Source organism: Sturnus vulgaris, chromosome 11 (assembly GCF_052056855.1).
Source record: "Sturnus vulgaris isolate bStuVul1 chromosome 11, bStuVul1.hap1, whole genome shotgun sequence".
NCBI lineage: Eukaryota > Metazoa > Chordata > Aves > Passeriformes > Sturnidae > Sturnus > Sturnus vulgaris.
This window is the reverse complement of record NC_142253.1, coordinates 18,532,109-18,548,101: the sequence shown is the minus strand read 5'-3', so window position 1 is coordinate 18,548,101 and position 15,993 is coordinate 18,532,109. Positions and strand designations below refer to the sequence as shown.

General features: G+C 43.2%; 1 protein-coding gene across 1 annotated transcript in view; it reads right to left on the bottom strand.

The window, feature by feature from the left end:
- Positions 1-15,993, bottom strand: part of SYN2 (synapsin II) — a 153,402-nt gene that overhangs the window by 79,009 nt on the left and 58,400 nt on the right. The window contains exon 4 of the mRNA XM_014869769.2: positions 12,267-12,423. Within this exon, the coding sequence (XP_014725255.1) occupies positions 12,267-12,423 (157 nt within the window). The remainder of the gene's footprint in view (positions 1-12,266; positions 12,424-15,993) is intronic.

Genomic DNA, 15,993 nt, shown 5'->3' with positions numbered 1-15,993 from the left:
TTTGCTATTTTCCCTGATTGCTGCTGGGCTATTTACAAAAAAGAATAATTTCAGTTTTAATGACCTTCTATCATTTCTTAAGTGAGATCTGCACTATATATTTTTGTATTTTCCTTTTCAGCAGCTGAACACCAGTCCTGGGCAGGAGCATCATCTTTTTTAGATAAAAAATAACCAAATTATCAAATCCAATGTCAAATGTTTACAGACATGGGATGTTCATGAAATGGAAAATCTTAACAGAGCCACTGCAGTATTTTATATGGATATCAAACCCCATAATAATCTAAAAACCCCCAGCTCCTAGAGCTCAGTATTTCAGCACAAGTCATTTTTACATCTTAAGAAAAAAATCAAGAAAGTGGAAAAAAGTTCTCAGCTTAGCAAGATGAATTTACTTCTCATTTTCCAATTTTGCTTCTTGTATTCAGTCAGAAAGGGATATCCTCAGGTACATGAGTTTACAGTTTGCAGATTATTATTTTAAAAGGAAAATGGTTGGGGTTTGTAGCATTTGTTGCAATGTCAGCTCTTTTCCAGTCAGGATAAAATCCTTCCACAGGATTTTAATCCCGGGCCAGGATTGTTCCTTTAGGACACAACAGGACAGTGACAGCTGTGCTTTTTCTCCTCTCCAACGAGGTGTGACACAAGAAGAAACATTTAGTAAAAAAAAAAAAAAACACTTATTCCTTTTGATTTCCTATCAAATCTTCCTGGGGTTTCACCACCCCAAGACTGGAAGTCTAAATTTGACTGCACAGATTGTGCTGTAACCAAGCAGGAGTTACCAAAAATCCTTTTCTAGCTTCATAAAGAGTCAGATAATTCCTCTGCTTATCACTCTTGAGGAGTTCAAATGTGTTTAATTACACGTATGGCATCTCTGAGAGGCTCAGATTTGTTCCTGAGCAAACCACACCAACCTCTCCCTGGAAGAGAATCAGATGTGATTAAAGCTAATTACTGCAGATGGTGCTGCCTTTAATTCCAGTGGGCAATTTCCTGCGATGTTGAGGAGGATTTTAACTCAAGGAATTGCATCTCTTCCACCTGTTCCCTGCCCAGGCAGGACCCCTGAGCTGTGGGTTTTACTGAACCCTTTCCATCAGAGATTTCCCTTTTTTGAGGGTTCATTCCCTGTCCTCTTTACAAGCTGAGAACTCCAACTGGCATTTAGTGCTCCGTGGGAGCTAAAACAATATCCAAAAAAACAATATGCAAATTCTCTGCATAGTCTGTTACACCCACCCAGAGGAGCTGCCATTCTCTAGGAGCAGAGAAATGGGAAAACTTGGATGGGTGATTCTTCAATCTGTCTGTCATTAAAAAAAAAAAAACAAAAATCGCTTTCAGCTGAGATTTAACTCATCTCTGGCTACTCTAAGCTGTGGGCTCATCTTAAGAGTGAAGAAATTCCATTAAATCCCAGTTTACCTCTGGATGTCCAGCTATAAGCTTGCCTCCTTCCAAATGCATTAGAGGATCAGAATTTGTGACTGAAATTCCTGAAGTAAAATATTCTAATTTTCTGGGGTGATCTCAGTGTTCAGCATGGATGGAGGCCTCTGCAATGGGATTTTCCCTTTCAATGCACAAAGGGAAGGTCCCTTTGGCCACAGTGACCTGCACAGGGCCCTGCAGGGTCTGCAGGATTGGAGAGCTGGAAGGTGTGCTGGTTTTCATTATGGGATGGTTATGTTGCAATTTTAGGGATTGAACAAAGAAAATGACACATTGACTTCTTTACCCCTTCAGATTGCTCCAGGAAAAATGACCTGAAGTCCATTCTTAGGCTGAAATACCCATTTTCATGCTGAAATGTCCCTTTTCAGGCTGAAATGCCCATTTTCAGGTTGAAATATCAATGTTCAGGCTGAGGCTCAGAAATGTGGCTGGTCATTCCATAAAGGCTGGATTATCTTGTGAGGGTGAGGGATGTCCAAAAGCACCTGCAGATCAGTTGGGGCACACCAGCAGAATACACAGAAAATGGGAACTGGCAAGAAAACTCGGTGCTCCTGCAGTGGTTTTCCAGCAGGACAAAGCCAAAGATGAAACAGCTGGACTGGGAATGCAAGGATTGTTTATCTGGACCCTGCATGGTGACTTTGATACCACAGCTGGATTGGGAATGCAAGGATTGCTTCCCTGGACCCTGCATGGTGAGTTTTACACCACAGCTGGATTGGGAATGCAAGGATTGCTTATCTGGACCCTGCATGGGAGTTTGATACCACAGGTGAGATGTTCCCTGAGGTTTTGCAGCCCAGCCTGCACAGGAGCCAGGTGATCTCTGCCTGTCCAAGATGAAATCTGTCCCTGGGGCATTTTCCCCTCAAGCCCAGCCCTGGGATCAGCAGCATCCCCTCCTTGGTTTTGACTGCAGCTGATATTTCCTCACCTTCTTGACTTTCAGCTCCCTCCCTGCCCTCTGGGGCTCTTGCAGCACCTCCTGAGATGGAGCTGCTCAGCCCCTGTGGGCTGTGCTGGCTCTTCCCAGAGGGATTTGGGCTGTCTGCTCCTGCTCTCCAGAATTTCCAAGGGCATTTTCTGGGAACTGCAATCCGAGAGGCACAGCTCTCCCACTGCTAATCACTGCTGTAATTAACTGCTGGAATATTTTCACATTAGAATTACAGCTGATGAGATGAAAACCATTAAGAGCTTCTACAGGATGAAAAAAAAAAAAAAAAAAAGCTTTAAATAAAAACCTCATGCCCTTGGAAGAACTGCATGAACTGGCTTACAAATTACCAGAGTGCATCCATGAGAGGAAAAAAAAGTTTTCTACAATAGTTGGAAAAACAGGATTAAAAAAATCCCAAAGAACCAGAAAAGGGTCACAGTCAGAGACATAAAAACATCTCCTGGCTTGCAGGGCTGGGCAAGAGGCATCTGGCAAGGAGAGACACCTTGGCTGATGGAAGAGGCACTGACAAGATGTGTAAACAGTGAGGAAAGCGAGATTTAAGGAAGGCATGCAGATTAAAATGAAGAAAAACAGCCCATGAGCATAAAAAGGTAGAACACAAACCAAGACATGCCTGGTATAAAAGAATTAGCAAAAGGCAATACCATGAGGCCTGGATTGAGAAGCCTTTTGGAGCCCTTTATTTTGGAATGAAAATTTAGAGAAGGAAAAATATTATAGAAGTGAGAGGCTCTGGGAGCTCCTTCCTGGATGCTCTTCCAGCAGAGAGAAAATGCCCTTTATTCCAGAGTTCTGGGAGCTGTTCTGACCAGGAAACTTTGGTGCTGTTGTTTGTTTTGATGGACTTGGCCTTGTGCTTTAGCACTTCTCAGAAAGGTTTGGGGCTCACTGCAACAGAAAAGAGAGCTTCTTGTTTGTGGGGCTTTCTACAGGTCCAGTTCGAACAGGAGGTTTCCATAAAAATACAGAGTTCAATTAAACTTGTAGAGGAAGAAATCAGTGGAGATTTCCAGGGTGCATTTCCAGGGTGGAGATTTCCAGGGTGAAGATTTCCAGGGTGGATTTCTAGGGTGGAGATTTCCATGGTGGGTTTCCATGGTGGAGATTTCTTTGGTGGATTTCCAGAGTGAATTCCATGATGGATTTCCAGGGTGGAGATTTCCATGGTGGTTTTCCAGAGTGGGTTTCCAGGGTGGATTTCCATGGTGGAGATTTCCAGAGTGAATTCCATGATGGATTTCCATGGTGGATTCCCAGGGTGGATTCCCAGGGTGCATTCCCAGGGTAGAGATCTCCAGAGTGGATTTAACAGGATAGTTTTCCATGATGAATTCCCAGAGTAGAGATCTCCAGGGTGGATTCCCAGGGTGAATTCCATGATGGATTCCCAGGGTGCATTTCCAGGGTGAATTCTATGATGGATTCCCAGGATGGATTTCCAGGGTGGATTCTATGATGGATTTCCAGGGTGGGTTCCCAGGGTGAATTCCATGATGGATTCCCAGGGTGGATTTCCAGGATGGATTCCCAGGGTGCATTTCCAGGGTGCATTTCCAGAATTCCTCAGCCATTCCTCAGCCACCACCAGGCAAGCTCTGCTGGGCCCAGCAGGGAATGCCAGAGGACTCCTTGGGGTGGCTGATGCCCAAACAGGGATTTCACAGCATTTTAAACTGAGCCACCCACTAAAAACACCTCGGAGAGCAGGGGTGGTGCTCACACACCCCAAAAAAGAAACCAGGACACTTTGCATCCATCCCAGAGGGAGCTGGAGCTAAGGATAGAAGTGGAATATCCAGGAATGTCAGAGGGGAATGGCAGTGCTGGGGGGAGTGTGGAGATGATGTGGGAGAGCTGCACTGGGCACAGTGAGAGGGAGGCCGTGGAGTGGGGATTGCCCTGGTGCACAACAGGAGGGATTTTCCTGCATGGGTGACAAGTTCCTGTGTCAGGAAGGAGAGTCTCACCCCCCTGATCCTCCTCAGCTCTGAGTCACCACAGTCACACATCAAAGGAGCAGATATAACCTAGATTTTAACTGAAAAAAATATTTTCTAAGATTTCTTTTAATAGAGAACATAACACACAGGTTTCCTTTGCAATTACATATTAAGATTGCACAAGAAATCAAAGTTAATTTCCATAATCTGGCCTTCAGGTGTGGATCCTTGCCTTAACCAAGCACAAAAAGAGATTCTGAGTCTCTACTGTAGCAGGACCTGCAGATAATACAAAGGACATGGACCCCAGCTTTACAGTCCTCTTTTGAATATTAACTTTACAGCCTCTGTTTGAGTACAGTTTCTATCACTAGAAAGCAAGAAACAGTTCAATAGTCCATTAGAATTTTCTGCTCCTAGAAATGTCCAATGCAATGAAAGTCTGTAATGGATGTCAGGAGCTCCCACTGCTGCTTTTTCGTGCAGAGGAGAACAGGGCAAAGTGGCAACAACCTACTGCAAACTTCAGCAAAGCAGTCAAAAAATCTGAGTCTGCTTTTACATTAAATTATTCTGATGGCACTAAATGCTGGTCAAAGCAAAATATTCCGTTTATATATAAAGCACTTGAGAGTGCAAGCAAGGATTGATAAATACAGAGCTGAGAGAATTACTGACTGTATGGAACAGAAAAATCATCACCACACTGAGATTTATTTATTTCTTAAGGATCTCTGCTTTTTTTTTAACAGGAATTTCAAGTGAGCTTAGTTATTTTAGGAAAGCAAAATCAGTAAAGAAGGCTGGAGTATTCCCTTCCTATTCCAAGACTAGATTAAACTAAACCAGCTCTATAAAGAGGTGCAAAGAGCAAACACACTGCTAAGTTTAATGTGTTTAGATTTCTAGTTATGCATTTAAACTTATATTTATGAATTTTGCTCCAGTTCCATGTTCAGACCTGGCATTTAATTGTCTTTTGGCCAAAAAGCTTACAATGATTTCACCTTTCTTCTGACACAGGTTTGTGAATTTGCTTTCAGCTCTCACACGACAAATCCATCAACATATTTTGCTTTAAGTGCCAGACTGGGCACAGAGGCCAAAATCTTCACTGGCTGACAGAGAATTAAAACAGGCTTTATTCAGGTTTTTAATGCAGGTTTTTTATTCTTAAGAAAGTTCTGCTTGGAGGAAAAGCACCTGTCTGTTTGTTCTCTGGCTGCCCTGGAAATGCACAGGCCTCTGACTTCACTCGAAATCTGTAAATCCAATATCCTTCTGTAAATCCAAAACTGTCTATGAACAAAGGGCACAGAAGTGGCCACCGGGGCAAATATTTGCTGTCAGGCACGTGGAATCTGATAGAGAGGCTGCCACACGTCAGCACATGGGGCTGCTCAAGCCCTGCCATGTCCTGGTGCCTCAGGAAGCAGCTCTGCCCTGCCTGGGAGACAAGGCAGCTCCTGCTGCAGGGCTGGGGCACAGAAAGGAAACTCAGCAGCTTCCTGCAGTGCCAGGGCAGGAAAAGGGCACTGCACCCTCTGGCTGCCCTGCCTTTACCTGTCAGCCAGAGCCATCTTGCCTGAAACAAGGGAGTTAGTGCTGGCTCCAGGTTTGATCTCATGAAATACACAGAACTGACTGAAACACATCTCAGCGTCCCTAACATTTATCATCATGGCAGACAGCAAATTTGAGCATCCCTAAATGTCTTCCCTACCTGAGGTGCAGCCAGATTGCAGGTAGGCACTCTCCAGCCTTGACCTTTAAGAAGATGCCCACTGGCATATCAAAGAGAGCAATAACCAGCCAAATTCTGGCCCATTGCTCAGCATTATTGTACAAATCTGACTTTTGCTAACGAGCACAGGATTTTCTTATAGTGAAATAAACATTTAGAACTTCTTTCTTCAAACCTAACATGGAATAGCACTGAAAATCTCCCAGATTTACAGCAAACAGGTTTTCAAAATGCTTCTCTTCTTGCACACATTCATTTTGTTTGTTGCTTGCTCTCCAGAAGATGCTTTGACACAAAATTAAATCTCCTCTGCGTGGTTGTGTCTCCCATTAGCATAGCTTCAATAATTTGTGTCAACAGGAAGCTGGAAGGAACAGAGCTCATCTCTTTTTTTCTGCTCCTCCCTGCAGAGTCCTGACAAATGTCCTGCCAGTGCCCCAATCTGTTGCTCAAGATTATTAAAGTATAACTGAGAGTGGAAAAAGCACAAGAGACCAACTTGGAGCAGCAACACAGAGGAGAAAACAAGGTGGGGAAGAGCACTAGAAACCACCAAATAGCAAGAAAGGGCAGCTAAAACAGAACTTCCAAGAAAGCAAGGTAAAACCAGAGCAGTGAAATGTCCAGTTAGAGCAGAAAGATGAGGACAGATAAGGAGAAAAGCATCTGCAAAAGAAATGCAAAGCAAAACATGACACATCAAGTCACAGAATTGTGTAAGCTTGGCAAGAGGAGCAAAATAAGGAAAATATCAACAAACTTGCAAAAAAGTGTTTGGCTGTCTGCTCCCAAACTGAAGGAAAAGAAACAAACAACAACTGTGAGATTTACAACACTACCAGGTTTGACACAAAAAGCCATACCCAGCCTTCCCTCAGGACAGCTGTGGGTGAGCAAGGAGATAAATTTTGGCATAACCAAGTGTTCTGTGGCACTTCTGCAACATTTCAAAGCCCTGATAACAATAAATCCCTACAATGGGGTGGAGTGGGACATCTGAAGAGGTTTCAGCACAGGATGGTTCCCTCCTGGAGCTCTGAGTGAGGAACACCAGGACCTTCCAGCCCTCTGCACACACTCCCAGCTATCTCTGCCAGCTGTGGCCCAGAAAACCCTTCCTGCCTGGTTCCTCTGCTCCCACATCCCTGGAGAGATGGAGCAGAGTGCCAGGAGTGCCCTTTGATGGGGCCAGGCTGCTCAGCACCAGCTGCCATCCCTGCAGAGCCAGGCTGGGACAGCTCTGCCCCAGCTCAGCACACCTGGGCATCCCAAACCCCTCTGGGATTCTCCCCATCCCTATTTCCTAAGTACAGACCCTTCCACCACCCTGGCACAGCCAATTGGGGTCACAGTGCTCACAAACGAGGGTTGTGCCCCCTCCTGCAGCAGCGTGGGTGTGTGATTAAGGCATCAGCAGGTCCTGTCAGCCTCCCCATCACCCCTGCAGCCTCCCAGGAGAGCAGATGTGCAGCCAGCTGCAGGGGCTGGGATGCTTTTCCTCTGCACTAAATGAACCAGAACTGCACTGATGGAACTGGACTGATTTTGTGAGGGTTTTCTTCCTTTTCAATCATGTACAGCTGCTCTCCACAAGTGCAGCAGTTCTGGAGTCTGGAAGGTTTATCACTGTCAGAAAGAACCTGGAAGTACCAACCCAGCCCCTGTAATGCCTGTAATTATCACATCACAGTCAGGCTGACCTGGAACAAAACCAACTCTTTATTCTATCTACAGCAGCCTTGGCCATTGAACCTTGCAGCCCCTGACAATTAAATCAGAGTTTGTCTGTTTGGTGTCACTCAACTCCACCTCCTGCCTGACTCCACTTGTCAGCAAGCTGGACACAGTGGGGTGGGCAGGGAATAAACTGGGGTGTTCCAAAAGTACTGCACCCCCATCACCAATATTTGCAACTGAGGCTAAAATCCAGCAAGGTTCAATTGGAGAAACCCTTCAGCATGCAAGTTTCACATCAATCATTACAAGAATCCTGCAAATGGATGCATGCAGGAAGAATTTATTTTTTTAATTCAACACAGGACACTGGAAAATCATGTTTTGTATTTTTTTAATACATGCTATTTTGTTGGGGTTTTTAAAATATTATTTCCCCAGTTTAAATAATGAGATTTTACTAATGCTGATATCATCACCACATTTTCCAGTTCCTTCTGGCCTCCACAATTACTTCACACACCTCCGTGGAACCACAGAACCATTTAGGTTGGAACAGCCCTCTAGGATCACCAGGACCAGGCACTAACCATGAACTTCTAAGTGCACCACTCACCCTTGTCCTTCAGTTCCACATCTACGTGGAACTTAAATCCTAAATCCCTGCAGGGACAATGACATCATGTGCTATGAGAAAGTTTGCATACAAGCTCCTAAGCCTCAGTTAAAGGAAGCCTCCCTTATTTCCTGAATGACATTTTCTAAAGGAAAACAAATAATTTAAATGACATCAAATATTAACTTTGGATTAATGATGCTCTTTTTTTCCCCCTCTTTACTCTTTCTTTTCATAAATGCTTTACAGCAGGACCTGCAGGCCATTAAACACGAGTAGAACTGAGAGGTGAATTGGGAATCCTACAAGGACAGTGGATGTTTTTGCCTCACCTTAACTCAATATAGTTGTAAATTGAACCAGGTAAAATTCTAGTCTTGTTTGATGGGGTTATTTCATGCCCAAGACAATTCCTTGGCAACATGACCCTGCACTGAAACATTCTAAAGTTTTAATAATAATTCTTCAACGAGGGCACAAACCTTGAAACGGTTCCTGCACAGCTCTGCACGAGCTCAGCAATGAAGAACTTAGTCTTTATGGATAAAACCCATGTTTTCCCCCCAGCTTTCTGCCATCCTTACCAGCATTTCAGTGAAATCCATCTCGAGCCAGGGCCATGAATTTTCCATGAGCTAAGTGCTAAGTGTTATCACAGAAGTGAAATAACCCGAGCCCTGTAACAGCCCCACACATGAACATGTTTCAGAGCACAAACATCTCACCACACACACTCTTTCCAGCATTTTCTTCCACCTGGTTGCTCACAGCCCAGGTTCTCACAGGGCTGTACAGTGCTCTGAACTGCTGAGCATTTGGAGGAGCTGTGCATGGCCTGACCCCAGGGAATACAAGCTTTAAAACCTGTTCTCAGTACATGCCTGGCAATCATCCCACCACACCCCACCTTTCAATAATACACCTCAGATCAAACACAAATTTATTCGCTGTCTGTTGGCAAATGCACAGAAAGCAAGAGTACAAAAAGAGCTTTCCTGGAAAATTAAGGGCAGGTGCTGCAGTTTGTGGCACAGAGTGTGAATCTGCCCTCGGAGCTGAAAAGATGTTGTACAGCTGGGGCAGTGTGTTCCAAAATCACCAAACACCTGACACAGTGAAGAGCAGTAATTTAAAACCCAAAGACCTTGTACATTGAGTTCTAACTCTCTTTTTATTTGAGAGCCCTTTTACAGCCACTCTCACTTCCCTGACTTCCCCTCCCAGCAGTTCTGTACCACTCCTAATGTTGCTCTGATGTAAGGAAGGTTCATTGCCCATGGCTAACTCAATCATTTCCCACCCTTTTAAGGCCCATTCTAGTGCACACCCCCCCTTTCCCCCCTGCTGTTACCAAAGTTGTAATTCCCTTCTGCCAGTCCACATCTTACCTGCAGGAAAGTCAATCTATTTCTCATGAATTAATAAAGATTGTTACTTATGGCTTTATGTAGCATTCTGCTTCCCTGTTTTCTATGTTTTGCACTTGAAAGGTCTGTAGAGAGAACTTTCACACAAATATCAGGCACTGGTGCTGACAAAGGGATTGTGCAGGAAGAAATCCCTGCCATGCTCTGAAGAGGGGATAAATTGATGGCAAATCCATGGCCATGTAGGAGCACAGTGAGTTTTACCCTTGATTTTAGCAGGCAGCAGCAGATTGAGGAGTGCATCCCAGGCATCCACAACAATTTTCAGCAGGGATTTCACCCAGGCAGGGATCACAGATGAGATTGGCCCAACCAAACAAGGCAGAGGATGATATTGGCCAAACCAAAGGTGCCTGGATCCTGCTGCACTATCTGAGCATCCGTGGAGCTGGCTGAGTTAATGGGATTTTACCCCTCAGGGATCTGTTCTGGAATGGCTTCATAGAAGCAAAGAACATCCTGAGTTGGAAGTGACCCACAGTGGGCATTGAAGTCCAACTCCTGTCCTGCACAAGACATCCCAAAAATCCCCCCATGGGCCATGAGTTCTTCCACTGTTTTCCTTTCCTAAATCTGATGAGATTTCATGCTGCCCTGAGATATGCACAGGGGTCTCTACATCTCCCAGCACCACCAACAACACAAGGCAGGATATTCAAGTTAAAAAGCCAAACAAAGCCCCTGGTGTTTGTACAGAAATTATTTCTGTGCTCACACTGACAGCCCACACTCCTCACTAGGACCCACTTGAAGGGCAGTGATAAAGTGATAGAGACACAGATATGGCAGTCTGTGAGGAGGAATTATTCCTTTACTTTTTATTGCATATAAATGCTACTGGCTTTGCCTCCCCACCCAGCTTTATTGGACCCAGTGAATCCAAGCACTGGGAAATGCCACACAGCTGGAAAATGTGAGGCACTAAAATAATGAATTCAGCAATGTACAGTGTGTACTGAGAAGTTGTAAATGCTCTATCAATTATTTATTCCCTCCCTGCAGCAGTTTACTGCAGCATAAAAGGATAATAAAATGAGCTGCAAGAGGTATATGTTAAAAACTGCTGACAATTGTTTGGAGGGATTTTCATAGTAAGTATTAAAAAATTAACATCAAGGCAATAAAAAGTATTGTAGTAAAACTTCCCCACAGTGTGAAAAATATTGACAACTGTTCTTTTCTTACCCAGATACCAAAGGGAAAAATGAAGTTTTGGCTATTTATAAGAAGTGGGACTTTTAAAAGTTGTGTTAGCTGTTGGATAATGAAATTACAGGAGCAGTGACTGCACCGTGGGTCAGCATCTTTTACAGCACCCCATTTTAACTTGCTGCTGCTGCTAATGTTTAGCTCTTTATGAACCAAAAGGATCACCAAATTCTACCTCCATTTCTACAAAACTCATCAAGAAAAACAGCATTGGCTTCTCCAGTAAAAGAGGCAGAGATCAGTGGCTCTGCAGGGTCCCTCAGTGCTGCAGGGGTAACTGAAAGGACCAGCTCCCACCGCAGAGGCACAGCATTATGAAAAGGGCTTTCAAATGAGGAAACGAGTGCCTTCAGATTCCCTGCTAAAGCATAGCCCCAAAAATTTCACAGGAATGAGGAAAACACTGGCCAGAGCCTGTTCAAATTATGTTCAAAACCACAAATATGAGAAATATTCTCAGCTTGCTTTTCCCAGACAAATTGTGAATAAACACTCTTTCCTCACTTGAGGAAGCGTGTTAGCAGTGGGGAGGCTTTCCGTTGGATGCCTCACTTATTTCTCTATTTGTACTACAAAGATTTTTCCTCTCTCTCTCTCTCCACACTGGCTCTTTGGAAAAAAAAAAAAAAAAAAAAGCATTAAATATCTTAGTTTGGTTTTTAATCCTTCCACTATTTTATTGTTCAGGGAGGGAAGTTTGATAATCAATGTTCATGAAGGGGAATGAAACACACAATTAAAGAAAGTCTTTGCAGCAGCTGAATTGCCAGGCCCAGGAAATTTCCAGGTGCAGTGATGCCTTAGGATTTTAGCTTCTATATTTTTCAGATCCTGTACTGCATCAGTGTATAACTCTGAACTCCATGTGCAGTGTTAGTTACTGTCTTCACATTTTGGTGAGACAGAACAATTCCTCTGATTCTCAAGGACACCTCACTGCCTCAGGCCCCACAGAATACAAACAAAAGTGAATTTGGGGGAGCGAACTGGGGGTAAATGACTTCATGACCTGCAGTGTAATTGGAGGATTAAGCCCTGATATGTAAATGGACCAAACTTATAATTGTGTGATAAACTCGTGACCATTGTCCCCCCTGGGTGCAGCCTCTGGGAGGCTCTGCCTGCCCAAGCTGTGCCTATGGAAGGCTCCAATAAATCCCCACTTTATTCTCTTAGCCTGGCCTGGCCTCAGCTCTAGGGAGGCAGCAGCAGCAGCACTCACCACCCAGGGCTTGTCACAGAAGTTGTAGATGGACTCGAGGGAGTTGACGCTGGGGATGCCGGCGTACTGCATGCCGATGATCAGGTTGCGGAAATCCTCGTTCTCCGCCATGCTGTAGGAATGCTGCCGCACCAGCACGAAGTCAGGCCGGAAGGACCTGCCAGGAGACATCCACAGGGGTGAGCACCCACCAGCAAACAGGGCTTTCTCCAACAGAAAAATGTGCAGAGGGGGAAAAATGGCTGGTGGGTGAGTAGGGAAGGGCTGGGAGAACGCACAAAGCAAAGGGAAATGGTAGAAGATGGAAAAAGCCACAGTGGCTTCCTGAAAAACACTCAAACCAAAGGGAAATGATAAAAGAAAGAGCCATGGTGGCTTCGTGAAAAACACTCAAACCAAAGGGAAATGATAAAAGAAAGAGCCATGGTGGCTTCGTGGAAAACACTCAAACCAAAGAGAAATGATAAAAGATGGAAAGAGCCATGGTGGCTTAATGGAAAACATTCAGACCAAAGGGAAATGATACAAGAAAGAGCCATGGTGGCTTCATGAAAAATAGTCAGACCAAAGGGAAGTGATAAAAGAAAAGCCATGATGGCTTCACAAAAAACACAAACTAAAGAGAAATGATAAAAGATGGAAAGAGCCATGATGGCTTCATGGAAAACATTCAGACCAAAGGGAAATGATGAAAGAAAAGCCATGGTGGCTTCATGGAAAACACTCAAACCAAAGGGAAGTGATAAAAGCAAGAGCCATGGTGACTTCGTGGAAAACATTCAAACCAAAGGGGAATGATAAAAGATGGAAAGAGCCATGGTGGCCTAATGAAAAACACTCAAAACAAAGGGAAATGATAAAAGAAAGAGCCATGGGGGCTTCATGGAAAACACTCAGACCAAAGGGAAGTGATAAAAGAAAAGCCGTGATGGCTTCACAAAAAACACAAAACAATGGGAAATGATAGAAGATGGAAAGAGCCATGGTGGCTTCATGGAAAACACTCAAACCAAAGAGAAGTGATAAAAGACAGAAAGAGCCATGGTGGCTTCATGGAAAACATTCAGACCAAAGGGAAATGATAAAACAAAGAGCTATGATGGCTTAATGGGAAACTCTTGAACCAAAGGGAAATAATAAAAGATGGAAAGAGCCACGATGGCTTAATGAAAATCTCCATCATCCCTAATCTGTTCAGCATCCCCTCAATAATGGGATCCCATTAGGAGGAGAGAGAAGTTATCATGGATTTCAGGTTGTTTTCCTGCTGACAGGTAAATCACATCTATAACCTCTAGGTATGTCCTTTGTGTTCTCCAGTTTCCTAGCAGTGACAAAATTAAGGCAGGCAAAGGGCTCTGCCACAAACTTGGGCTTTTGGGGAACAATTCTTTTCTTTTCACAATTATTGTCAATAATTTCACAAATTTTTTTCACAATTATTGTCAGGCTGTTTTAAGGACAGCAAGGGATGAAGCAACTGCATTTCTGGCATAAGGAATCAGACCATAATGGAGAGGATCTCAACTGAACTTTTGATCAAGAGACTTGTCAAAATGAATTTTTGGACTTACAACTGCATTTCCCCCTTTTCTCTCAGAAATGATCAGCATTTCCCCTGCTGCTCCCCTGCCTATCACCCTGCACCTTTGCCAACAATCTGACACCATCTTCACCTTACTCCAACCCTGACATTTTGGTGCTGGAGAAGGTTATGGAAAAAGGAAAACACAAACCCACAGGACAGACCTCCAGAGCAGGGGTAAATTCCTAAATTTGACTGTTGGAAGAGATTTTTCTGCATTCCAGTTTTATAAGGGGAAAAAGCCCTGACTAGGTTGAAGATTTCAACCTCCTAGAATAGGTATAACTGCAGGGTAAATTAAATTAGAATAGTAAATTGGTGACATTATTTACATGCCTTGAATAAATGCAAGCTATTTACTGGAGTGAGACACTCTGAAGATTCAGACAAAATGATTCAGAAGTCTCAGTCTGGTAGAACAAAAACAACAAAACAATTACAATTCTTGTTAAAATTACTTTAGCTGTTTTGAGATCCCAGCCTGGATGGAGTAATCCAAGTAGATTAGCTGGATTCTTAAATTTCAAATCACAGGATCATAGAAGTGTTTGGGTTGAGAAGGAGCTTTTAAAGCTCATTTTCTTTTCTAGTGGATGCCAGGACACCTTCCACTATTCCAGGTTGCTCTAAATCCTGTCCAACCTGGCCTTGGGCACTTCCAGGGGTCCAGGGGCATCCACCCTGTGCCAGTGTTTTACCACTACCACTGTAAATATATATTAAAAAAACCCCCAAATCTGCATGATTTGGCCAAAAAAAACATTAAAGATTTGCTGTCAAGAGTCATTGAAATGGCACTGAAGCTCAATGAGCAAAACCTCTAAAGAAATCCTTGCCTTTAAAGAGGATTCCTAAAAACTGTCTGCAGCACAGCTGAGATGTTGTGATCTAGGTTTCATGGGCATGCCAAGAGTTTGGAGCATGGAAATCCAATTTACTGGCCCAGCATGAATATAATACTTAGAGGATTAATGATGCCTTCATCAAAATTGCAATCCCTCAGTGAAAGAGAGAGACAACTTTTATTTATTAAAATAAGGGGCTAACACATCCCAGCCAGTGCTGTGGTTTCAAATAAAGGAACAGAAAGTGTCCTCTCAAAGACCAATTTAATGAAACAATTGGGGAATGGAGGGAATGCACTTTTTAAAAATTAAAAATAAAGAAAGGCAGTTAGCTTTGCAAAAGCTCCTCAAAGGAATATGATACATTCCCATAATTGTTCTAGTTCTGTAATTAATGCTGGATGGAGTGACTGCATACAGAAGGAGGTCAGGAGAAAAAATTTAATTGTGGCTCAAGCATCAAGATCCAAAAATCTCAGCATTATGTTACAGAAAATATAATTTTTCATGGTATGATTTTCATTCACAAAAAACAAATAAGTTGGTGCCTGTTAAATATTTTTTTTCTTCCTAAACTAAACCAGCAAAAATTTGTCATTGAAATTTCCATGATTTTCCTAGCTAATAATTTGCTCATAAATCTATGATACAAGGTCACTTTCTGCCCCAAATTGATAACAAAGATCTGCAATTATCACAGAAACAGAGAATTGCTCTCCCATCATGTCTGCACCTCCCTCTCACCCCACAAAACACACCCCCAGGTATCTCACACCAGATTTGAGGGCAAATTATCAGCTTCAGGTAGTTCTATTTGGGTAAATAAAATACCCAGAAAACGACAATATTATAAATTATCAGCTTCAGGTAATTCTATTTGGGTAAATAAAATACCCAGAAAACGACAATATTATAAATTCCCTTGTTATCTCATTGTCAGAGTTATCTCAGGCACAAAGGTCCTTTGTTTCCTAACAAAAGCAGCATTTTCACCAAGTTTTCTCATGACCTGCAAATCCTTGGAGATTATTATTATTATTTTCTGGAGGTTCCCAGCCCTCATTTTCTCCTGACATGTTTTGATGGTAACTTGGCCTCGATGCTTTTTAAAATATTTTTTGGAATACTACAGAAAAGCCACTGGGGAGCAGCGATCAAGATTTCTTGGCTCTAAAATTTCCATCATTGGGTAAAAAATTCCACCAGCCCTAAGAAAAATCAAATCTCTCACTCTTCCAAGGCAATAATCTTGTGGATTTGGCACGAGATCTGTGTTTTTGTATTAAACTGCAATATT